Source organism: Anguilla rostrata, chromosome 3, assembly GCF_018555375.3.
Source record: "Anguilla rostrata isolate EN2019 chromosome 3, ASM1855537v3, whole genome shotgun sequence".
Taxonomy (NCBI): Eukaryota; Metazoa; Chordata; class Actinopteri; order Anguilliformes; family Anguillidae; genus Anguilla; species Anguilla rostrata.
This window is the reverse complement of record NC_057935.1, coordinates 59,303,295-59,329,242: the sequence shown is the minus strand read 5'-3', so window position 1 is coordinate 59,329,242 and position 25,948 is coordinate 59,303,295. Positions and strand designations below refer to the sequence as shown.

General features: G+C 40.8%; 2 protein-coding genes and 1 long non-coding RNA gene across 3 annotated transcripts; 2 read left to right on the top strand and 1 right to left on the bottom strand.

Annotated features, from left to right (window-relative positions):
- Positions 1 to 861: 861 nt before the first annotated feature.
- Positions 862 to 10,294, top strand: LOC135251393 (phospholipid scramblase 2-like). The gene is made up of 8 exons (XM_064328797.1): positions 862 to 1,119; positions 2,384 to 2,464; positions 4,710 to 5,023; positions 6,608 to 6,650; positions 6,808 to 7,028; positions 7,636 to 7,797; positions 7,953 to 8,114; positions 8,349 to 10,294. The coding sequence occupies exons 2-8, from the start codon at positions 2,452 to 2,454 to the stop codon at positions 8,406 to 8,408; spliced, it is 975 nt and encodes a 324-aa protein (XP_064184867.1). The 5' UTR covers positions 862 to 1,119; positions 2,384 to 2,451; the 3' UTR covers positions 8,409 to 10,294.
- Positions 10,295 to 12,547: 2,253 nt separating this feature from the next.
- On the bottom strand, positions 12,548 to 24,414 carry tnk1 (tyrosine kinase, non-receptor, 1). Its single transcript, XM_064328796.1, has 14 exons — positions 24,092 to 24,414; positions 21,520 to 21,704; positions 20,909 to 20,979; positions 19,277 to 19,465; positions 18,786 to 18,929; positions 18,081 to 18,358; positions 17,767 to 17,893; positions 17,307 to 17,453; positions 16,416 to 16,510; positions 15,476 to 15,709; positions 15,085 to 15,152; positions 14,386 to 14,843; positions 14,124 to 14,219; positions 12,548 to 13,709 (listed from the first exon to the last, which is right to left on the bottom strand). The coding sequence occupies exons 2-14, from the start codon at positions 21,680 to 21,682 to the stop codon at positions 13,530 to 13,532; spliced, it is 2,250 nt and encodes a 749-aa protein (XP_064184866.1). The 5' UTR covers positions 21,683 to 21,704; positions 24,092 to 24,414; the 3' UTR covers positions 12,548 to 13,529.
- Positions 24,361 to 25,282, top strand: LOC135251395 (uncharacterized). The gene is made up of 2 exons (XR_010329138.1): positions 24,361 to 24,500; positions 25,021 to 25,282. It is a non-coding gene; the product is annotated as an uncharacterized LOC135251395 (long non-coding RNA).
- Positions 25,283 to 25,948: the final 666 nt, after the last annotated feature.

The following is a 25,948-nucleotide window of genomic DNA, read 5'->3' as shown; positions in this document are numbered from 1 at the left end:
CATTCAGTCAGTCACAAGAAAAAAGACCCAAAAAGAAAACCCTGTGCCTGTGAATTTGTGTCTAAAGGATATCTGCCACCATCTTGCCAGGGAGATACTGACTTAGTTGGAGGTGCATCAGCTGTTACCCTCTTAAAGGCCTACAGCCTTAGAAAACTAGTTCTGGGTGTTCTCAATGTCTGCCTATATTTTGCCCAAAAGTGCTTAAGCACTACATGGTCATTCAAACCATTCTTGAGTATCTGAAGTTTTGCAATGCATCTATTTTAGAGTTGTCCCTCCTTGGGTGCTGTAGGTTTCTGCAAAATCTTTAGTGTTAAGGATTGCTTTCCTCAACTTCAACTAGCTTGGAAGGGGCAGGTAGGTTTTCTAGTATTGGGTAGAAAGGCTACTGGTGCAGTTGACCCTCAGAGGGAGATAAGCGGTGATCGCACGCTGTATCTACAAGTCTGTACTGAACAAACACTGCCCTCTAGCGGATTTGAATGGAGATTTTGCAAAAACATACGACAGCCAAAGAGTTGACTTTAAATTAGATCCGTTGCAAAAAAAAAACATTTGCATCACTATTGAGCAACAAACTAGAAATAAAACCTAATATTTCAAATAATTGCCACCGACTTACCGTTAACTAAATAGAAATTACAATACGATAGTTAAGTGATGTAGCCTATTTTAGATCGCAGAATTGAACATTGCATGTTATTAATTTTATTCGCATATTCTTTGAAAACAGATAGAAGAGGAACAATTCACTTTACACTCCGGGTGGAAAGCGAACGCTGGAAAGTGGAAAAATGGAAAGCTGGGTAGCCAATTGGTAGCCGAAAGTCTTATGACTCATAGCAGGAGGAGTGGAGAAAGCAGAAAAGAAACTTAGCTGGGAGAGGTGTGGTGTGTGTGCGTGTGAAAACGAGAGACTGTAAAAAAAAAAAAAAAAACCCAGATCATATCATATACACAGTCGACTAGGCTACATGCGGTCACGCCCGAATAGTTCATTGGAAGGTTACGTATATATATACAACGTATTTCTCATTCCTTTATAACCTAGGAGTTAAAAAAATAAGTTGTTTTCCTGGTTGTTATCAAGAAAAGACTGTTCGAATTTGCCAAACGGTAAGAAAACGAGAAACATCTTCTTTTTTTAAAAAATTTGGGGCGAAGACTTGCCGTTTACACCGTTTCCCTCCTAAACAAGTTTGGATGGGGATTGGGGTTGTGAGGACCGTGGAGATTCACAAGTGTAGTGCGCAGTATACAAATCATGTAGCTATAATTCATGTAAATGGTAGTCTACATGTTTCTCGTTACTTTACAGTGTATTACGCTTTATGTTACTCAGTATTTACATACACTTATCATTGTTTGCGACTTATCGAGGAAAGTGGCCACTTATCACGACTAACTGACGTTCTACGAATATGAACTTCAGAAACGAAACGACCAAAGCAGCTACAACCGAATTTGCCGTAATAAAGACAGAAACTGTCTTTGAGAGCCAATTAAATTAAGGAGGGAATGGTTTACTAAGGCCTTAAATTTGGGTCGCTCGCAGATTTAAACTTTTTCTTATTATTTGCTGATATTATTTGGTTTTGCTACTGTAGTGTTTTGACTGCAGTCATTCCATGTATATTAAGCGTATTGTGAAGTAAACACGATTCATCTAGAATCGTGTACAGCTGCATGAAATGCTGCACCGCACGAGCTTTGTGTGTCTCGTTAGCAGTTATCCAATTTTAGCTCTTTGAATTTTGCGTTTATTTTTACATTTCCGATGAAACTGTTGAAGAATGCAATGATGTTATCTTCACCATTACTCTTTATAAGCAGCTGATTTGTTAAGTTTCTTGGCAGTGGACCATCTGTCGAACTTGTGGAGGTTGGGGGAAAAAACATTTCTGGCGCACGACAAACTACCTCAGTAGATACTAAGGGACATAGAACCAGAATTAAATGCAGTGAATCGGGATAAAAGACAATTTATTCAGTTTTAAGGTCGATTCGCTTTTGTTTTGCACACGCCTCGGTTTACATTACCAGATAATTGTTTACCAGTATTCAACAGCATGGAGTTTTGATTTCCTATGATTTAGGGGTGGAAACCCAAGACTGTTAGGGATACAGTTCATCCTGTGTTCTCAGTGAAACTTCATTTTCTAGTGATTAAGCTGACAAAATTAATAAAACATTTGGGTTTCCCATGCAAGTCCTGGCTATAATTACAGTGCATTGCTGGAATGGTCATGATTTTTCTATCTGTAGGCCCAGCCCAAAACTACAGGGGAATGTCGGTTGGTTCTGTAACTCTGTACTGAAGTCAAATGACTTACCCTCATATATTTTTCCACCATCCCTCACTTTCTCTTTGTCTCCATAGTAACCCTGTGACTGCAACAGAGAGGAAGTTGGACTTTCCTGTTTGCTGCCTACGGAACTCAGCCGAGCATGTCCGGACCAGGTAATAGGCTACTAGTTTGTGTGTGTCAACTCATGCATTCATAGGGTATTTGTGAACGTGTAGCTGCTGTTTGCAATCTTTCTGTACCCACTATTACATGCTTTTTGTTGTTGTTGATATTTTCTCATTTTTATGTGTGAATGCGAATGTACACGTCTAATACTGCAGCAGTTTGAGGTTGCAGTTTTTTTTTTTTTACATAACATTGTGTATTATTGTGTGTATGTGTGTGTGCATGCATGAGAATGCATGTGAGTCTCACTATGCTGGGGAACAGTTAGTGCACCCCCTGTAAAAGGCGATCAGTTTAATTTTGGCCCAACGTGTCATCCTGGAATTCTCTGGAGAGTCTGACCTGGTTACATAGTCAAAAAAATTTGAAACACGTGGTGAAGTGAGAGGTTACTTTTGTTGGTGCCTATTAGTTCATTTAACTCAATTAAAGGCATGTGATTGGAGGAAAGTTCAAATGGAGACCACAGACCCTTCAGAGGATCCCCTTCTCTTCACTGACTGTCTGGTGTGTCTTTCCAAAATATTCAAGGAACTGCAGGTGTGCTCATAAGTAAACCCAATGCCCATGGTCCAGTGCAGCAATTAAAAGGGATGTCTGACTGAAATAAAATGGATGCTTCAAATTACATCACAGAGATTGTATTGGAAATAAATTACTTTAAGTAGGATACATCATTATTGGGTTAAGTAGTTAACTCAGCTCATAGTTCAAAAGTGGAACAAAAGTGTGGTGAAAATTCATTTTTAAAATATTACAAATATTACAGGAAAATCTCACCAGCCTAATGTGTAGTACAGAAAATATAAAATATGTGTAGGATGTAAAAAACTATTTTCCTTAAACTTAAAAGGATTTCGTAGTAGAGCTTTTGCAGCGTTAGTTTGGCCTAGGTGTGCCTTTGCTGTGTGTGTACTGGGTAGATGCAATAAAAGAAGCCTGCTTTGTTAGTTTTTTTTCAGATTCCGAGGCAAGAATGTAGGGAGTGTAGATGCCGTGACTCAGATTCTAACCTTTTTTTTAAAGCATGGAAGACTTCTAAAACACAGACCTGTTGTGCAACAACTGGCTGTGGTCCAGTCTGACCTGTTGACTAGCCCACATTGTCATTATGTGCTAGTCAAATGACTTCCAAAATTCATTAGGAGGTATGCTTGCACCCATTATTTACCAGTTAATTTGGTTCCCAGGATTCCACTTAAACAGGAAATTAGTTGTGCATATCGAGCAAACAAAGAGGATTTTGGAATTGGGGAGTTGCGTCTGTTTTGTGGAAAGTAGGAAAAAGTCTCCTTTGCCTCCTCTTGTGGTGTTTTCCCCACAAGATTCTTACCCATCTGTCTCGTTATTTACGTCTCTTGTATAGTATTGAGGCTATGCATTGCATATTCTGAAATATAGCTGTTATTATTTACTTTATCAACCAGAATAGGGAATAGTTACCAAATACAAAAATTCCTCTTTGTGGTTAACCAAGAACCACCTTGCTCAAAACTCAGTATTACATCACATGTGGCCGTTTATGCTTGGTCTTCATTCCAGTCAGAGGCATGTAGATTTCAGAAAGCAAGTCTGCATCAGTCAAATAAAACCTGAAGGCTATATGCAGATATTAAATAGGAAATTTGGTTGCAGTCCAGGATGTGATTTCTCTAACTGAAATATGATTTCAAACATGCAAAACTATATGAAAAATAACTGAAACAAAAAAATGTAGTGCACTGTGCCTTTAAGAATGGTGTGGTGAAGCAATGTGTGCATTACTTAAAGTTGGATTGAATGCCTTTTTAAAATGTCTTGTCTGGAGAGAAAAAGAAGTCCCATCTGGGCATTTCATGAGAAAATGGAGGATAGACAAATGAAAAGCATGCACATCCCTCCTGTTAATGTGAAACTTAGGTACAGTGGGGCATATTGGGAGCATGACAGTTTGGAAATAAACTCCTCCATAAAGGTTAAATAAACAGATGGAAAAGGGTGAGCCTGGATAATTGTGAACAGAAGTCGGATGCAAACATGATGAGACAAAGGACTCTTATTTCTACAGGGTCGGCATATTTCTGTAATATAAGTGAAGTCAAGCTCCATTCACGAAGTGAAAGCGTTTATTTTCATTCCTGATGCAGTTGCTTAAACCAATTTGCTTGCACATTTATTCAGTTAATTGTAGCCAAGACTTCAATAATTTCTGGTTTGCATGTTGGTTTTCATTAAAATGTTTTTGATTTACAGGTTACCCCTCTCCTAACCAAACACCATACCCCATGCCTCAGCCAGGGGGTTACTCCATGCCCCCATACCCAATGCCACATGGGGGTTATGGTGACCCCAATCAGGCTCCGCCCCCTGTTGGCTTCCATATGGGATATCAGCCTTCCCCAGATCAGCCTGTAATGTACCAACCCGGCCCAGTTAGCCCTGTCCCCCAGCAAGCTCCCATGCACGAATATGGGGCGGGTAACGTGGGTGCCCCTGCAGCTATCTCTCCAGCTCCACCCGTGTCTGTTCCTGTAGGGGTTCCACCTGGGTTGGAGTACCTCACACAGGTGAGTTAGTGCATGTGTGCCTGACAGCTACACTCCCTGCATTCTTGCCCCAAAATATAGTAAATAAGAACAAAGCAGGCTTCATTTTTGCATCTACCCACACAGCGCAGGCACGCCTTGGCCAAATAGCAGAATGTTAAAGCTGCAGTTTCTTGACTACAAACACTTTTCTAGCTCAATGAAAAGCTTGTTTTTATAGCCTTCACATATTTTCAATGCTTTGTACTCCACATTAGGCTGGCAAGACTTTCTGTAATTCTTTTACTTTTTAAAAAACAAATTTTACTGTACTTTTGCACTGTTCCCCTTTTGATCTTTAAGCTGAATTAACTACTTGTGTTGTACTTCAAGTTAATTATTTTTCTGTGCATGAGAAGGTATTTTGAGCTTTAGTTTAAATTATATATCAGTTCCCTTTCCTTTATCACACCATCGTCAAACTGTCATAGATTATTTTACTACAGTCATGGGCAGTATCCATTAGCATGGTTTTTAACTATTTGATGCAATGAATGCCCACATCTCTGCGCAGAGTGATGTGGGCATGTGGTGTAGCTCCAAGGGTCATTAATGCTCACCTTTGGAAATAAAACGGCATTACTAGTAGTTTAGAGATTATAAGAAGCTAATTCATGTCCAACACAAAGACCTCCTTCAACAGTAGCATGCATGTTCATTTTCATCATTCAATAGATAATGGGCTCAGACCATTAGATTAATGCATCCACATAGCAGAAGTATATAGGGTCTACTAAGTTCCTGTTATATGTCAATTCTTGTGAAAAAGCAAGGGGATTCAAGGAGCCCCATGTTAGCTTGATTTCAAGACAGTGTGTCTTAGGCATACAATTAAAGGTTAGCCCAGAATGTGGTTGGAAGACCACTTACTGAAGTGAAGTAAGGTTCTGCATTTCACTTTGTATAATTCCTTGCTGACATAAAATGAATGTGTGGAATAAATGCTGGAAATTATAGAAATATTGGGCCTGATGACTTCTTTGTTTTGTGTTAAAGTAGTACTTTAATTAAATGTATAATTCAGACATCCTGGCTTCTTTTTAGGAAATTTTAGGGTGTATTGGGATCTTGGTTTTAGGCCTTAAACTCTTATTTTTAACCTCTGGCTAAAGCAGAATTCTGTTTTCATAGTTGTTTGTGATCCTGGTGCTACAACGGGAGGGGACACCACCAAGTCTGAGAGGTCATGTGGGCCATTTTTCAACCACAACTTTGCAGCTAACAAATGAACCTGTTAAACAGGAAGAGAAACGCTGCAGCCCAGCAATGGCCAAAACCAAAACCCTGTAAACCTATGAATACTGGAGCATATTGTACTTGTTAACATCTTATAGCCAATTCTGTTTACACTACTGCTGTTGAAAGAGCTGGAATGTGTCACTTATATTCTTTTTGGGAACTATTCACAAGTATTACAGTTCATAAACATTAGGTAAAAGGTCAACACACACAATATGGGGCCATCTGTGAAACATTGGTGATGAACTGGTGTATTGTTTTTATCTGATTGCTCTTTTCTGTTTCCCCTTTTCAATTAATTATTTCAATTTGTTTTCTGTTCTGCAGATTGATCAGATCTTGATACACCAGAAAGTAGAGTTGCTGGAAGGTAAGCATAGATTTCTCTCTTCTTGCTTTAATTTAACCATGTAAAAAGGAAAATCAATGATCAAGTGTTATCACAAAAATGTAACAAAATAAATCTCTATTTCTTCTTCCTCCCTATTCTTCTACTCTACGTGTTCTTCCACTCCCCATTTTCATAGCCTTCATTGGTTTTGAGACCAACAATCAGTATGAGATCAAGAACAGCCTTGGCCAGAAGATCTACAAGGCCAAGGAGAAAAATGACTGCTGCACCCGCAATTGCTGTGGCTCGCTCCGCAGCTTTGACATGAAGATCAAGGACAACATGGACAGGGAGGTCATCCGCCTGGTGCGGCCCTTCCGCTGCGCCACATGCTGGTGCCCCTGCTGCCTGCAAGAGGTACCCCCCTCACCGGCCCTCCTTAGTTCATTGCAGCAACATCAAATGGGCCCATTTGTCCAGATGCATGTTCATGCTTTATTTTGACAGGAACAAAAAACTCTGTATTGGAATGCTCATTTGCAACTGTAGGCATTTCCCATTGCTGAATGTTTGGGAGGGCACTTTTAGTCTGGAATTCTCTAAGCAGGCCACTGCTTTTTATTCTGCAATTCTCCAGTTAAGCAGCTTCAGTTGATCCACCAGAGGACTACGCAGCTGCTAGGGCTGGTGCAAACACTCTTCCCATGAAAGGAGTTTCTCTTGATCAGTAATGCAGAGTATACTCCATTATTGTTCCATTCAGGCAGACACATCTTGACTGTAACATGTATTGCTTCACTAAGAACAACTGCATCAGTAGAATGTGCCACTCTGGACACCCTTGTGGTTTCCTGTTTTTTTTTTTTTTTTTTTTTTTTACTGGTTTGAACATTCTGTCTTTGTGATAAGTATTCAGATTATCTTAGAATACTATTTTATGATATGGCAGTGCCTGAAAGAAATAAGAACAAATGCACAATTCTTGATAAATTCTTAGGTTATGTGTGCTTTGTGTTTGTCTTAGATGGAAGTACAAGCACCACCTGGTACCACAGTGGGCTATGTGGTTCAGGACTGGCACCCCTGTCTCCCAAAATTCTCCATCAAGGGTGCGTCACGAGAGACCCTTATGAAGCTGGAGGGGCCTTGCTTTGCATGTAACTGCTGCGGAGATGTCCACTTTGAGGTGGGTCACGGGGGGTGAAACAGGGTGGAGTCTTAGCATATTTTAGCGTATGGTCTTGTGAAAAATGGTGATGATTACCATAGAGAAAATGCCCTCTTTGTTGTCACTCTGTGTTGTGTCTCTGTGTGTGACCTTTGGCACTGTCCCCCATACAGCTGAAAGGCAAGGATGGGGGGAAATCTATTGGCCGTATCAGTAAGCAATGGAGTGGGCTGCTGAAGGAGGTCTTCACTGACACTGACAACTTTGGAATCCAGTTCCCATTAGACTTGGATGTGAAGATGAAAGCCGTTCTCATGGGTGCCTGCTTTCTCATTGTGAGTGGCTGTCTGTGGGCCATGGTTACTGTGCTGAAACTGTGTCCCTGCCCAGTACTCTATAACATACTGACACATTGTACAGTGCAGGATGTGATCGAATGACTATTTACATTAAGGTATAACATTAACTGTAGCTTTCATTAGTCAGTCAGTACTTAACCCCTTCATCTGCAAATACCTTTGCACCATCTTTGAATCATAATCCGTCCTTTCTGATTTTTTCCCTGACAGGACTTTATGTTCTTTGAGAAGGTTGGGGAAGCAAACCAGCGCAACACAGTCTTCTCATGAGAAGAGGAAGAGTGTGAGAAGGAGAGGGGGAAAGTGAGGGAAGGGAGAGAGATGCACTGTCACTCATGTTCAACAGCCTCTGTTGCTTTTACTGCCATTTGCTTTTTTTGTGCTGATCTGAGAGACACTATCCTTTTCCTGATGCATATAGAAAATTGTCCAATTGCCATGGAAAGTCTTTCCTTTCCCGAGTCACTGTGGACATCAGAGGCCGTTTGTGACTGCAGCTAAGCCCAGATCATTGGAAACTGCCTGAAACCACAAACGTGCATCTCAGAGCCTGTCTGTGTTTATTAATGTTTTTGTCCATTGACGTGTGTACAGGTAGTTTAACTATGGAATATTGCCAGTTATCCAGCATGCTACTTAGCCTAATATTTCCTGATATAAATATTATAACCTGTGATATTACAGCATACACCAGGTTTCAATAAGCCAAGGATAAATATTTTTATTCAGTTTTAACTGCTAAATCAATATGCTCTTTTCCCTACAGCTTTTTCTAGCGCACTGACTTGCCTTAATAATTTTAGATAATATATATACATTGGTGGTGTCATGCAAAAAACATATATATGTCCATTGTACTTTTGAAAGCTCTCATCCAGCTTTACATACTGTCAGAAGGATCATTAACTCTTAAACAACTAATAAAGTTGGTTCAAAACACAGCTTGATTACACCATCATGTAATGTTGGAAAATATATAAGTTTGATTCATTTTTTAAGTTACTATTACTTGGTAATTTGTTAAATTAGCAATCAATGCTGGGAAATTTTGATATCCCTTAAAATTCAAAAAATTAAAATTTTTTCCCTCCGAGTTGCAAGGTTTTGTGACACTGACATTTGTTTTTTGCATTGTTTCTGCAATACAAAACAAATTTTAAGCACGTACATCCTGTCCCTTTAAATTCTTCTGTTATTGTCCTTGCATTTAATTGTATAATTTAACTGTACAATAATTACATATATATATTTTTTTTACTTGTGTAATACAGGTATGATGATGCATAGTGATACTATGTATAATACCTATTGTGTTTATTGTCAAACAAGTGGCAGTGCAATGATGTCAATGAAATGACTTAATTCACATCTGGGGAATTCTGGGTAGAGCAGGTATGAGTAGAAAAGGTCAGTGTTGTTCATAAGGTGAAACGGGATCTGGATATAAAAATAATGTCGTTAAATCCATTCTCATTGTAAGATCCTTAAAAATGGTGGCATGTGTTTTTACTTGTGTCTGTTTAATGGATATTTGAGCTATGGGAGTGTCCAGCTGACTCCGTTTGTCCTTTCCCAATGGGTGTGCCAGGCCCCTGATACTACCCCTGGAATAATACAAAAACAAACACAGAGGAAAGAACTGCTGTGCTGACCTCATCCATAGTCTGGAAAATGCCATATAAAATTCAGCTCAGGCAGATCTGCTTCCCTTCTCTAATGAAGGTAGAGTAGGGTTCTGTGACACAGAAATGCATTCGCTTGCCACTGACACACCCAAAGCTACATTGATAAAGAAATTATTTTGTTATAAAACCACTGTCTTGCTCTCCATCGGCTTTAAGCCTTATCTTGTAGTGAGGTGAAGAAATGAAAGTTCTTCAGCACCTGCAGCTCAAACTTCACCTTAAACCAATGCTGCTGAATCATTGCTAAATTGTTGTTCTATAGAGTGTACTTACTTTTCATGTCACCTGACTTGCTCTGCACCAAATGACCCATAGTTTGTGCTGGTTTTGTGTAATTGATATCAGAACCAAAAACAAACTTTAGTAAGGTGATTTAGCACTTTTCATTTTTTGCCATGTTATTTGATATTATTTTTTCTTATTTCCTTGAAATATTGTTTTTACACAAATAAAAGAAACTGTAAAACTGCAGTGGTGTAATACTTAATGCAAGTTATAAACAGGCAATGCTTGCCTTTTAGCTCATGAAAGGGCAGAGAAGCAAAAGTGGATGAGGGAGCTAGGGGGAATGAATAAACCCTCCAAAGTCTAAACATCTGTTGCCAATTGGAAAAACTGATCTCCAACTGTTCCTAATTCTAGCTGAGTTCAGCTGTAGAAAAGCAGTGAAATTACTGTAAGGGGGTGGGAAAGCAAATCTGGCAGTAGTACTCAGGACTGTGTCAGCATCAACAGTGCCTTACAGCTCCACAGAGCAGTGCAATATTGACTAGTGACATCTAAGGAGGAAGGCTTTCAGTAGGCAAGATATACACTGAATTGAGCAGCAGCCTCTCCCCTATTCAATGCTGATGACTGCACTCTGCCTCTGCCAAGAATTGCTGTGGAGTGCAGCACGTGGGATTGTAGAGTGAAAAGAGATGCAGAAGTTAGATGCACAAGCCTTTGAGGACATGCACCCTTGTCTACACACTCCCAGTTTTACCAAAGATGATGTATCAATAGGAAGGCATTCCAAATTTTAATGCCAGTTAATTACTGGACTAACTATCTTAATGTGAGTGAGTTCATGCACTGACTCAATCTGGTTATGCAGATCATTTATTTACGTACCCAAAAACATAACCAATATGAGCCTGCATCAAATCAAACCCTTGGTACTCTGAGGCAGTTAACCCTCCTGTTATGTTCAAACTAACCATCGACAGCACTCGTTCGCAGCAAAGGACCTCTTTAAGATCCTGATCGCAGTCGTCCGCTCTGGCAGTACACACAATACGCACGCGCTTTCGATGAACGCTTAGAATCAGCCTAAAATAGCCTAAAAAGTGTATCATCCTCAGTGTATTCTTTCTCATGTAAGACTACTGAGAGTAAATATTGTAAAAATGAAGTACATACTCATAAAAATTGTAGGGCCTATTTGAATATGATTTAGAATTACAGTGTATTAAATTTAATTGAAAATGGCAATGTCACATCGATGACTTGATTATTTTAATCCAATTAAATGGCATTAATGAAACAAATGGCTGCACTTGTATAATTTTATAAATAAGGCCAAAAAATTGCCACCGCTGCATTGTGGAGAACAGATAAATTTGTCATGGCAGCGCTTCAGATAATCCTGCGCCTGAAGCCTGAAGGTGCAGAAGAATACATTGATGACGCAGTAATGTCGTGAGAATTCTGCAATCAGGGATAATTTTAATCCACTAGATTAAATACAGGGGTATAAATTATTTATTATTAAATTACATTTTATTTGGCAGACGCTAAGAATCAACATAGCGATAATTTAATGATAACATGATACATTCTCACATTTTGAGCACTTCATTTTTCAGTGTTGATTGGCTACAAACGAGTCACGCACAAACTCATGGCATTGATTTATCAACTACTCATGCTTTAGCAGTAACGCACTTTGCAAAGAAGCTCTTTAAGTTCCTCTTAAGTCAGTCTAACGATGGTGTTTGGGAAACCCGTTTAGCGAGAGAAAGCTCGTTGCTTGGGAACCTGGTAAACACACTCGTTAACCCTAAAATCTGATGTTGTCGGGATGTTGTACCCAGGTTGTACCCCAACCTGCACTTTCAGTCCACGGCTGTCTGTTCTGGCCCCCTGGTGGTATATAGAGGTTGCCATTACAGTCAGGATACAATAACCTGTCTCACAGAGTCTGATAAACCCGCCTAAGATTGTACCATGGCTCCCCTGACCACCCCCCCTCTTTTTTGCTTTAATTTATGTCCTTTCAGGATGGTCCTGCGATGGACTGACAAGCTCTCCAAGGTGTATTCCTGCCCAGTGCATGTTGGGATATGCTCCAGCACCTCCTTTGACCCTGACCAGGAATAAGCGGGTATAGATAATGGATGGATGGGTTGATTTTAAAAGTGTCTCCTGTGACATTTTGGAAATATTGGACTTTTGCACTGAGATTAACGCTGATATTTTCATTATGTATAAGTTACTCTGGATCCTGTGCTGAGTGATTGCAATGCTATGTAATAACCTTTAACTTATTTAAAAATGGGAATAAAAAGATTTTCAAGAATATAAATGTGAAAATCCTTCCACAGAGGGTGATCTGAATATTTCAGGTAGACCAGGAGTGATGTTTCACTAAATGTGACCAAAATGAATCATCGTTAGTATGCTCTATTCATAGCAAAAAACAGGTACTTAGATTCCCCATTGTGTTCACTTCAACAAGCATAGACATGAACTTAAATGTGAAACGCAGAGTCAGCAATAAAGGGTATGTAAAATAATTTGAGCTCACTACTGGAGCTCCCTGACCCTCCTCCAAAACACACACAGATACACAACGTGATGATCCATTCCCAATTACATTGTTTTTGTCAGTCTCACTTTCAAACAGCGGCCTATCAATATCCACACCTCTTCAAATCCATTCAGTCTGATTTAATACCAGTGTTTTATTCACCAAATAGAAATGTCCCATATGTACATCTGATTTATTCAAGAACATTATTACTGAAAACAGATTTTATTTTGTCATTTTATTCTAAAAAAAAAGACCAACAGAAAATGTTTTGCCTTCCATAGTCTGCAAATTAAGAGCTGTGAATAACAGCATGTTTGTAAAATGCAAACACTATGATGTAATTTCGTATCTCCATTAGAAGATTAATTTGCAATTCCGTCATATGTCCATTCATGTGTAGTGTGTGACAGTGTGTACAATGTCACAGGACTACATTTTATCCATTTCATACGACATTCTGCACACGCCTTCAATAGCAAGAGAGATTTTCTGTGTTTTGTATATGCAATTGCAACTTTGCATGTCACCTGCTCAGTTAAGGGTGTGTAGATGTGCATTTCCTGGACCTGTGGAAGAGGTTAAAGCGGCGTGTAAAGCTCTACCATTGGCATGTGCGGTACACCGCTGCCCCATCTCAGTTCAATTATCGGTGAGTGCTGTGGCACTGGACAAGAATTTTGAGCGTTAAGAGAAATTGAGAGGGTGTCCATCCTGCTAGTAATGCACGTAGAATTAAACTGGTCAGGTCATGTGCTATTTCCCTGTGTGTGACAGTGTGTATCTGTTGTTCACAGGTCTCTTGCTGGTCCACCTCTCGTTCCACAGTGCTTAGCAGGCTGTCTTGCCGTCATCAACCCTCTTCACACATTTGAAATCTTCCACGTTTCTGCTCGCTTCCTGCCCCCTTCAAACTCAGTGCCTGTCGGTGCCAGCCAGTCCCTCCCTTTCTCCTCCTCCTCCTCCTCCTCGGTCTCCCTCCCGTGCCAGTCTGAGCAAGTAGCGGCTGGCCTGCTGTAGGTCCCACTGGTGCCGAGAGAGGATGCGAATACAGTCTTCTCGGGAACACATGCTCATGAAGTACAGCTGCTCTGTCTGAGACAGGGAGGAGGTGTGGAATGGTGTTTGGATGGACGGGAGGCAGAGACACAGGCAGTAGGACAAGAATGGGACGGAAAAGAAGAGAGAAGCACAGAGGATATCAGTTTGACCACTCATTGAGAGAGAGAGAGAAAGGCAGCTAAGGGGTTAAGGGGCTGCACAGGCATTTTAGATTTATTTGCTTTGCATAGTTCATATCCATTAGTGCTTTAGTGAGGTGACTTATGTGCTCACTAGTCTGGGAATGCTGTTAGCCCAGTCTGGCACTATTTCTCATGTTAATCAAGTGAATGTACTCAGTCACTCTGGAGAAGACTGACAAAAAGAAGGCAATGCAATGTCATGCAGAGGCTAGAAAGGGGTCGGAGCAGAGGGCAATGACTGGCAAACATAACTGGCTGTGACTACCTTTAGCTGCTGCTCAGCCCTCAATGGGTTCCAGTCATTACGGCGAAGAGCATTCCGAACCTCCTCAATGGTCACTCCATGTACCGCCTCCTGAACCTGGAAAAATCACAGGACAGGAACTCAGCACTGCAGGAAAATCACACAACACCACAATATCTGGTGTACTGCACCTAGTACACCCACACATTGCACACAGAGCATCCATATTTTACACATATCATTAAATCTTTCATAAGTTACAATACAATACTTCATACAGTACCTGTGCTATCAGCGCTGCCTTTTCATTCTGCACATGAGGTGGGTATCTCTCCCTCTCCCTCTCCCTCTCTCTGTCTCTCTCTCTCTCCCTGTCCTTCTCCTTCTCTCCAAAATCATCCAGCTGGGGGGTGGATCGGGCCATGTGGGCCATCTTGGTCAGGTTGCTAACCCCCATAGTCTGCTGCTGAGGTGGTTGCTGCTGCTGTGGAGGCCACATGCCGGGGCCTGAATTTACATTAGGCTTGCGCTCCCGGATTTGCACCAAGGGCTTTGGGCGTTTGATGTTGGGCGGGGGTGGGCGGGGAGGTGGCCCACAGCCTGCGTCGCTAAGCCTCCTTGGGTCCTGGAACGGGTGGGATGGGGGTTTGGGACCAGGTCTTCTGTTCTCCATCCTGCCCCATCCACCCTGACCCCCGTGCTGGGCCCCACCAAGAACTGACTCCAAACTTCGAGAAATGCCTGAAGACACACAACACAAAAAATTGCCCTTGTCCGTAATCCTATATTATTGCAAGGAGAACATTTGCGGTTTTCGTACCATTCATATTTTTCATAGACAACTTATTACTGCTTATTATAACTTATTGTTTTTTGAATAGGTCTAAACCATCAAGAGCACAAGAACTATCCACTTGCATTGCTTTCAAACAGATTAGCATCATTGTATTCAGTATCAGAATGAGCTCTGGTTACTCCTAACCTGCCATTCTCTGTAGGTTGGAACTCTCCTTCTCTCTGGGCACTCCTGCACTCCTCCAGTTTGCAGTCCTACAAAGTCCACACACAAAAACAAACCCCCATTCATTTCAGCATAGTTGAGGTTGAAGTCACACAGGTCATTGACACAGTGAGACCAGTAGGAGTACTGCACAGCCACACAAGAGGATTACCAACCAACATAGATGGTACTTTACAGCACATGTTTTTTCAGTGACTTCCCCTCACCATGTTCTCCTTAGAATGTAGAATGTGCGGTTTATTGTGAAATTAAGTCTCTACCAGAAGGCAGCCTCCAAAAAAGTAAGCACTGGAGCTACAAAACCAATAAAGAGCGCAGATGATATACAGACTGGTGAAAAAGAGTGACGTACTCATCCAGACGTCCAGGCATCCCCCAGCAGCGGTCTGGGTGGACATCTCCATGACCCATGTGCTGCAGACTGTCCCTCAAGGGAACAGAGATAAAGCCAGGGGTAGGAGCAGGGGCGGGGGCAGGGGCAGGGGCAGGGGCAGGGGTGGGAATCAAGGGGGCAGCTATGCTGGCAGGAAACAAGCCCACACACAGAGTCTTATGATTCTGGCCTCTCCATTCAGACAGCTCCAGACTGTGGGGAACAAAACACATAGGGTTAACAATATGGCTGAGGGTGGACTGTCGTGTCCAGCTTGGTTTAATGTTAATCAAGACAAGATGGCTGAAACAGCCCACCCATGCCTTGCCCTCACACCCTTGACCCTGGAGGACCACAGCGCCAAAGCCACTTGGATCCACTAACTATTCAACTGGTCAATTGAACTCAGCTTTCTCTCTGCAGAATGTTAATGGTTTAAGTAGGTTAGAGCATCACCAGGGCTTCTACTTTTCAGGACCACATGAGAGGATCCCTAGCACCCTTCTGTTCTTAATTTGAGCCACAACAGAGTCCCTTTTACTTTAGTTTTTCACTGTGCTTCTCCCAGAATTACAGAAATGGGGAAAACAATACAGGGATTAAGTTCAAGAACTAGAGCACGGCTGCCCAACCCCATTCCTGGGGATCTACCATCCTATAGGTTTTCAATTCAACCCTAATTTGGTACACCTGATTCTACTAATTAGCAGCTCAACGAGGTCTCTGGCTGTTGAATGAGGTGTGCTTTGTTAGGGTTGAAGTGAAAACATACAGGACTGTATATCTCCAGGAACAGAGTTGGGCAGCCCTGAACTAGATTATTTTTGTAATGCTATTCCGATGAGGAACTGCAATCAGTGGTAGGACACAGCACCTCTCTGTTTATTCCTCCCTCCATCCCCTTATCCCTCTTTCTCACCCATGATCTACGACAGTCACCATGTCATTGGTCTGTAAGGGCAGTTTTCGTGGTTCAGAAAAGTCCCTCAAGGCACAAACCTCCATTGGCCGGGCCTAAACAGAAACAGAAACAGAAAGCATGTCATAATATTCATGTGATTGATAAAGGTTTGGGGTGGAGATGAAGCCACTGCTGTATTACTGAAAGTAGACAGCCACGGGTACTTGAGTACTATACTGTAGGTCAGGGATACTCAAATCTGGCCCTCGGAGTCAGTAGTACTGCAGGTTTTCATTCTTCCCCTCTTATCAGGACATGCTTTAACCCTGGGACACCAGGTGAGTACAATCTCTGGCCAGTCAATGGCATTTATCAATCAATTAACTATCAGGTAGAAAAGAAAACCAGCAGTACTACTGGCCTTGTGGGTCAAATGTTTGGCTCATGACATATTTATTCAAACAATATCATATATTCTTATTGGTCCTGGATAAATGGGTCTGCTGGACGACAATAATTAACAAGATGACTACCATGAAGACTATAAAAATAACCTTTAGCCAAAAAGGTTTATGATTATCATTGCCCTTTGTTAATTATTTGCCTCTCATTTATGATTCTCAAGAAGCAGGGGAGCAGAATACAAGAAACTTTTAGAAAGTAAAAATCCTGCCCAATGATTTTGTTCTGATCACTTGGATTTGCTAATTAGCACAATTCTTCAGTCAGGGGGTAGAACTAATTCGTTAAATCAGCTGGCTGAGTTCATGGGTGGAAGAAACGCATGGCAGGACCTTCACTTTCTGACTTCTGGACTCTCCACCTCAGTTCAGAGGCAATGAATGAAGTGAGTGGGAGACTTATCAGCGAGCAGCTGACAGGCCTGGTATGTCGTTTCAGGCTCTGTACCTCTGCCACCATTGTGGTGAGCTGGGAGAAGGAGGGCCGGTCAGACGGGCTGCAGGCCCAGCACCGGCGCATCACAGTGTACAGCTCCTGGGGACAGTCCAGCGGTCTTTCCAAACGCTCCCCCTCTCGCTCCACACGAAAGAGAATCTGAGAGGAGGGGAGGACATGATTAATGCAGAGATCACATAAACAAAGCAGAGAATAAGTATAAATAAAACAGGCTACTGACTCCAGATACAGGGGGCAGACACATGTGTGCACACAAACACATGCACGCACCAGCACACACACACAAACACATACACACATGCACACACAAACACATGCACGTACCAGCACACACACACACACACTCATGCATGCACATGCACGCGCACACACACACACACACACGCACACATACACACAGAGGGCAAACATAGTCAGACAGACATATTTACAGACATGGACGGGGGTTCACCTGTCGACCTGACATCCCAAGCCAGGGTTCCATACAGTACGTGAACATCTCCCACATAGTAACCCCAAACATCCACACATCAGAAGCGTGGGAGAAGGAGCCTACGCGCAGACTTTCAGGGGCACACCTGCAGGCAGGTATGGAAAGACAGAGACAAACAATCTCAACAGACTGACAACATTAACACAAAAACAAGTACCGCATGGTGTGCTTAACTGAAAGTCAGCCACACCAATGCTAACCGCAAAAGTTCACTCCCTTTCCCCAAACGCTCCCTCCTGCTGAGACAGCCCCGACCCCAGACCCCTGCTCACCAAGCAAAAGGGATGCGCCTGTGTGCGTTCATGACATAGTGGTCCGTGTCCTGGCTCAGGCCTCGCATCAGGCCGAAGTCTCCGATCTTGACCAGCTCGCGGGAGGCCAGCAGCACGTTCCGCGCCGCCAGGTCCCGGTGAATGAAGCGCCGCCCCTCCAGGTACTCCATCCCTGCCGTGATCTGGGTGCAGAAGAGCCAGAGGCGGAGCAGCGGGTACTCGTTCTGGCGAGCGCGCAGGGTGTCGTACAGGGAGCCCAGCGCTGCCAGCTCTGTCACCTGGGCGGGAGAGGTGAGAGAAGTGAGGCAGTGAAAGGCTGGGTACAGTTTATGTATTCTTCCATAGTACGCCAATATAGATCTATGAAATGTATTGGAATTAAAGCTGAACATTATGGTTACTGCCAAGTGCAGCCATATGAAGGTAGGTTAAATCTACTTGCACTCATGATTTGACAGTGCACCCTAACAATGAAGGCCCTTCCTGCAAAATGGATACAAAAATGCACAAAGTAGGATGTCAGGCCCATTGTCTGCAATTTATTTCAAAAACATTTTATCCCACAATTGCATCTTTTTTAAAAATTTTATTTTTATACAAGCAATCAGAAATCAGAAATTTTCAACACAACACTCATAACACTTTGTTCTCTGAAACTGGGGGGGAGGGGGGGGGTAAAGCAATGACTAGAAAAAGCAGTGTTACCATCTTGAGGGGTTGTGTGAGCACCACTCCGTAAAGACGGATAATGTTGGGGTGGTCCAGAGACTGCATGGTGTTCACCTCCTGGAGAAAATCTGTGAGTGAGTCTGTCTGTCTGCTTCTCAGAGACTTCACTGCCACTGGCAGCTGGCCGAAGAATGGTGGGAAGAGGCATACACAGAGGAGGATAGGGAGGGAGGGATGGACAGCAGGTCAGAAAGACAGAAGCAGGGAATGAAAGGGAAAAGGTAGGTTAAAAATGATGGAGGAAGAGGCCATTGGAAAGAATGGAAGGAATAGGCAATTTTTACAGCTGAGCTAAGATATACTGCACACCCACACATTATAAAATCAGTAACACAAAAGGCACAGTTAACTTGTAAGTTGAACCTAATGTAGATAAACCACAAAATAAATAACATGGCTATTTTCATTGACTGCTACACCCTTATCTTTCAGTATTTGTAGCACTCCTGTAGAGGTCCTGCACTCACCACACGTCCAGTTGGGGTCTGCCACACCCCTTTCAGTACCACTCCAAAAGACCCAGAGCCCAGTTTCTCCCCCAGTAACAGATCTGTGTCCTGGATAAGACAGGTGGGGGACCGCCCTGTCTCTTGCCCCTGTCCTGTCCCCATCCCACTCCATTGGTCACTTCCCTCTGGGAAACGTCCACTGAAGACCTGAAGAAGTGTCATGCAAGCAGTGAGTATCGCTTAATAATATTCAGTTTGTGATTCCCCACAGATCAAGCCCCTATTCTACTTAAAGGGAATCTAGGGCTAATCTGTGTAAAAATCTGTAGTTTACCACACATTTAGCATTTAGGTTAGTAAAACGAGGGGACATAAACGGAAATGAGAAAAACATAAATTCCGTACAAACATTGGGAATATTTTTTCACACAGAGAGTGGTCAATGTGTGGAATAGCCTGCCAGGCCACGTAGTAGAGGCAGAAACTCTGGGGATTTTCAAGACCAGCCTTGAGAAGGTGTTAGATACAAGCTAGTCTGTAAGTAATCAGAGCACTAGGTACAATTTAGTCAGGAAAATGCATTAAATCAACATTATTGGGCTGAATGGCCTGTTCTCGTCATTGTTATGTTATGCTATGTTATTTAGAAGAGGCACTCCTGAGGCTTGTCAGAAACTTGATGGTAAGATTCCCACCATGACAGTGATGCTGATGAGGATGACAATGTCAAAAATGTAAAGAAGTTGCCTTGAAAAAGACCCACTGATTTAAAAAAGATAATGCAGCCTTCCCACAGACCAGAATGATACCTGATGAATATCCAACTGCTTGGGACAACAGCAGTGTAGTGTGATGGTTGGGAACAAGGCTTGTAAATTGAGGGATGTGGGTTTGATTCCCAGTTGTGGTGGTGCTATTGTACCATTGAGAAAGATACTTCATAAATTGCTTCAGTAAAAATATCCAACAGCACAATGTAAATATGTATGTAAAAATGTAATTTGTTTAAGCCTCTCTGAATAATCAAATCTGCTAAATGCAAATGTAGCAATAAACATTAAAATTCATTTTATTTTCAGGAAAAAGTATAAAATGAACCCATTTTCATATTTACAAAGTAAATAATAATTTAAATTCATGTAACATTGATGTGATTACTTATGGCTTTAGAAGCACCTATAACATGACAATGTCATTATATTTTTGTGTACAGTTCAAAAATATGTCATAATGTGTACACAGAATTTTCAAGGCAAAAAGAAAAATAGCAAAAATATAAACAGTCCGCTTCCGAGGACGCTATATACTGATGATATGAAACAGGACATTGACTGTGAATAGCAAAGAGAGGGATCTACTTCAGTTAACTATCCCTTCCTCCATTCATGAATTTATGATACAAAGTAGCCCTCTACACACGAATGTCTGGAAGCAAAAAAAAAAGCTCATACAAGAACATACAAGCCTCTATAAAGAGAAGTATAAATGCTAATGTCTCAAACTCTGACAACTTTAAAGTGGTCATTGTCACAACAACTTTTCAATGCACAACAATGTTTTTTAAAAACCCAAAGCAGAGAAATAAGAAACATAACAGAAATAGCTTGTTTCTTATAGGGTAAAATATTGAGAGATGAATAAATTGTGTACCTTCGACATCCATGATTTTGGGCGTGTGGTGACTTTGTGCCGTTTGATTGCATCCCATAGTCTCCTCTGACCTGCATACACATCCACCCGTTACACTAGCAATAATCTCAGCTCCTTTACAGTATATTTTTTAAATCAAATATAGTTTAAACAGTTTCTCCAACATGTCCCCTGCATTTCCTACAGATTGTAACCTAGCTAGTCCTAGATGTCAGCACTTTAATAATATTATTATTAATGCGGTGCTTAATTTTCACAGTAATATAGCTCAGCAAAGACCCCTTCACATATACAGTAAATTTAACAATACATCACTACACATAGCCACAATGATTCTAAATGAATAGCTAATTTCAGTGCTGGATATATTATTTTAGAGGATTATTGTTTTATTATATTTATTTTAGAGTCTGAATAGGTTTGTGAACATTTAGGAACAAATTTCAATGTATTGGACTCAATTACGGATCTAGTAAACCAATCCAATTCTAACAAGTTTTGGGGGGGGGATATATCCAGATGCTAGTTCATGCCAAATAGTGTATCAGCTGCTAAGACAGGCAGGGAAATGCACTGTTTGGCTCTCCATGTTACTGATCAATTGCACTCACCAGGTTTCCCGATGCCAATCTGCTCAAGGTCAGCATCCTTCACATAGGCAAAGTGTTCTATCCGGGTCACATTCAGACCGTCCCGCACACGGAGATAGAACCGCTCCAACTGGACGTCTGCCAGCAGTTGGTACAGCCAGTGTGTGTCCTGGTCCATCACCATTTCATAGCCAGGCACCACATGACTGAGAACAGGGTGTAGGAGAATTAGACTATGAGATGGCCCACCTAGCCAGGCGCAGAAGCAAGTTTCACCTACTGCTAAAGATTGTTCATCAGACTTGCATGTTTGGTTGCTAGTGTTTGAAGGAGGAATTAAATTTGATGCTTGCACATTTATTTTCCCCCTGTTTTGGAGAAAGCATTTAACTGGACCAGTGTAACTTGTACAGATGCTATGAACAGCACAGGAGATTAATGTTTTTTTCTTGCCTAATGCAAATGATCTGTTAATATACTGTGCTATCATCCTAGGATGAGGAGAGTTAGACATTTATAGCATAATTAAATCTACTTTCACATGACTCACATGAGCTAGGGACCAAACTATTGTGTCAATGTTCTATGGAAATACCAGCCAACCAAACTAAGTCCCTGAACACTGAGTTTATACATAGATTTAATTCAAAATGACTGCTTGAGCAAAAAGCATTACACAGAAATGTAAAATAACATAGAGTACAGCTCTCAAAAGAAATTGAGGCATAAGGTGATAATCGGGGAGGAACTAAAAACAATGAGCAACATCATATTGCACAACTATCACATTTAATATTTAGCACAGCTTTCTGAGGTCCATAAGGAATATATATATATAGGAAAAAGGAATATATATGAGAGAAATTTATTTGTATTTACGTGCAACCAATTTATCTGTGCATAGTTGCTTTTCATGTACTTAATGGAGGAAGAAGTTGCTCTACCAGTAGAACACACAGTAATGGTGTAGTCATCATGACAAAAACAAAAAAACAAAAGAAATGCCAATACAATGCATCACGTGTCCTGTCCTAAATTATATTCTATGGTATGGTTCTATTTCCTTCTTCTGAAAGTTTTAGCTACGCTGTTATTATTATTATTATTCACGTTTATTTGTGCACTTCTACTTCTGTCAGGTAAATGCATCAGCAGGAAAAGAGAGGAAGGACTTCTACATTCCTCAGCCAGCTAGTCAAATAAACACTGTCATGTTCCCACATAACACTTACAGAGTCCTTTTCACAATTACGAGACAAGGCCAAATACTACCTTCTAACTGGCACACACATATAACGGACACATTGGGGCTTGTCCAGGCAAGAACTATTTTGAAAAATATAGACAAAGACTACACCCAAACCCACACCCATTCAACATGCAGAAGACACTTCAGTCCATTCCCATAGAAATGCCTGCACTGATATTACTATTTGGATTAATGAACACAAATAATCTCCAGTCTCTATCTTCACTTCTCTTTGCATAATCATACCCCCACAATGTACTCAAATTAAAATTCAATATCTGCATGCTGCCTATTGTTGCTCCCTTGTAACTGTTTTCTGCTGAAGAGGTAAGGCATTAAAATAAATCTGAATAAATATCACAGCAAATTTGCTCATAATTCGGCACTGATGTCACGGTATGATCTCTTTATTCTGCTGCAATTGTATAACAGCCTGCTCATTTCAGTCTTCAAAACAGTTTTTTGCACTATATTGTAAGAATATACTTGTATTTACATATTGTGTATAAAGGACAATATTAAGCGTAGATGTACGTATGATGTCCATAGCATATAGGTTTACATAATTAAATGAGAATTATTCCCTCATGTATCCACAAGGAAGTGCTGAATTCACAATCACTATACCTGAAAAAAAGGTGTGGTATTATTATATTAATACTGTGTTTATAAGTATTAATGGAGGGTTGAGTCATAAAATGTACTGCTACTAATATGAATGGAACATGCAGTCCTCAGAAAAATGTAGGAGGCCAACTGTAATACCAAATTACCTGACTGCTAGAATATTTCTCATTTCAAAAACTATATCCAAACTATATTCTAAATGAATCACAAGCAAAGGCTTTTCAAAGTGAAAATGTGTACAAATATGTACACATTCAAAAATAAGGTACGTTGGAGGTACATTTTTATTTTTCGCACCATGAAAGCACGATAATGTTCTATATGGGTACTAATAGGTAATTTTTACTTAAAAATGTACAAATGCAGTAAGAGATTCTGACAGAATGATAATATATATACACACACACACACAAACACACACTCACACACAATGTAGCCAGCCATCTCAATTCAGTTGAGATTGCTAGATTTTTCCCAACGGTTGATAGTGTTTCAGCGAATGAATAAGCAGAGGTTAAACAATAATCCTGTTTTAGTATTGTCATACATATTCCATGTAGCTAAAATGACGACACAGATTAAATTAGGGGGTTAGGTTTGAAACTTAATTTTAAATTTAAATTAACGTCTTTCAATCGTTCAAACCTTTCTAACTACGGTTGCTAACATCTTTCTCTCATGTCGATACTTTTACACAGGTAAGTGGCCGATACTTACCTTTGGCAAAACAAACGACGACTCGCTTCCGCAGTGTTTTTTCTTTACGTTCAAACTCCCAGTCTATCTCCAAAATCAAAATATCGAATAATGTATTTTAGTTAAGCAATAAAAACATGAAGTTCATTTATTCCGCCTTACGGCTTGCCGTCCCGGGTTTTTTTCATTCCGCCTCCCATCTTAATTTAACTTAAGTTTCTTTCCAGGATCATGATAACGGTGGAGTTCTGGCTTCAGATTCTGATGATTCTTTCGCCTTCCGTGTTTCTCTTTTCACAACTTAAAAAAAAAAGTAAGAAAAAACTATGAAACCAAATTCCAAACTTTTGTTCTACTACCCTCTCCACCTCTTTCTCCCTCCTCCTCCGCCTCGCTCTGCTTCTACCTGAACTCTTATCAGGACGTTAAGGTGTGTATACGTGTTAACTTCAGTTTCACACAATGTAAACCTAGGCCCTGTCATAAAATCCATTATACTGAAATAAAGTAGCCTGCTACATGCATTTTTTTTATGAATAGGGGAGTGAATTTAAAAAGGCATAGGTAGAAGGTAATTCAATTTACATGGGACATGCTTTAAATATTTTATTATTATCATTATCATTATTATTATTATTACTGTTATTGTTCATGAGAGGAACGTGGTATTTTGGGGTGTATCTTGTGAGCAGGAGTATATTAAGCATGAGTCTGATATGTTTCCAAATCATATGCACTCTGTTAGAGTTTAATTAACACTGGACATTTTACTGTGTTCATATATGCTATATCTATGTGTATGTATCTTTGATTGGCAGTGTGGGGTGAAACTAGCCAACAGTCAAATTGCTCTGCTCTACGCGTCTATTGTCTTGTTTAGCCTGTCTGACTGGATTCTCTTCATATACAGTACAAGGAAAGTCATGAATGTGAACAATCTCTCCCTGTAGTACTTCCTGGTACAGAGTCTGTGGGAGGCTGGTCCTTCTTCCTGGGTTACACAATGCTGGGCAAGACAACACAGCATTTCCTGAAGAGAAGGCATATTACAAGAATAAATGTGATTAGAATGCAAGAGAATAAACAAATTGTTTCATACAGTAGACTGACTGTGTGGTGACAGGAAAGAGAGACATGTGACAAGTTTTAGTGACTACTGGGAACTGTACTACATGTCACTGTATTAATAAAGTAATTTGATCTTTTCTGCAAGCTTTTGCTAAATTTCTGAGATGAGGTGGGATGTTTATGTTATCAAGGATTAAGAAGCTGATGAGCCAGTACATGCTTGCCTGGGCTCTACATGAGGAATTGAAAAGAATTTCACAAGACAAAATCTGTAAGCTAGCGTAAAGTATATACCATACACGGACAGCATACTGCTTACGCTTGCTAACTCCTTGTAACTGACAGTATATTCCTGTTTAAAAGGGATGTCAATGTTCATATAAAACTGATCTATTTCATGTCTGTTCCATAATTGAATGCATCCACTGCAAGAAACGTTTCAAGTGTAAGTGGTGGATTCCCATGCTACAGACATTGCCACTCACTTTATTCTCTGTATGCCTAAGAGCAGTGTTCAACATTACGTAATATATCCAATTTTTATCAAGTAGCCTGTTTTTTCTTAAGCTGTAAAATTAGAACTAAAAATGTTACACTTGAGAAGGAAATGTATTTCCATGTGTCTCATTGTTTCACAAAATATTGTGATCAAGGGGTCTTAGGAGATATCGGGAACTGGCCCCATCAGAAATGGGGGGGAAAAGCATTACATAATGCTTACTAATTGATTCTTTGTTATTATTTTTATTTTATTCCTGTTATTTTTATTCGTTGACCAGTTTTGGCCTATAGGTGAGCAGCCTATATGAG

Bases quoted from the DNA above. Each gene is read 5' to 3' on its own strand.
- LOC135251393 (XM_064328797.1), top strand. The intron at 6,651-6,807 runs GTAAGCATAGAT...CCATTTTCATAG, and splicing joins GAAAGTAGAGTTGCTGGAAG to CCTTCATTGGTTTTGAGACC. The intron at 7,798-7,952 runs GTGGGTCACGGG...TCCCCCATACAG, and splicing joins GCGGAGATGTCCACTTTGAG to CTGAAAGGCAAGGATGGGGG.
- tnk1 (XM_064328796.1), bottom strand. From the start codon at position 21,682: ATGGTGATGGACCAGGACACACACTGGCTGTACCAACTGCTGGCAGAC. The intron at 16,511-17,306 runs GTACAGAGCCTG...GTTTCTGTTTAG, and splicing joins TCACCACAATGGTGGCAGAG to GCCCGGCCAATGGAGGTTTG. The intron at 15,153-15,475 runs GTACGTCACTCT...TGGACTTTGTAG, and splicing joins ATGCCTGGACGTCTGGATGA to GACTGCAAACTGGAGGAGTG.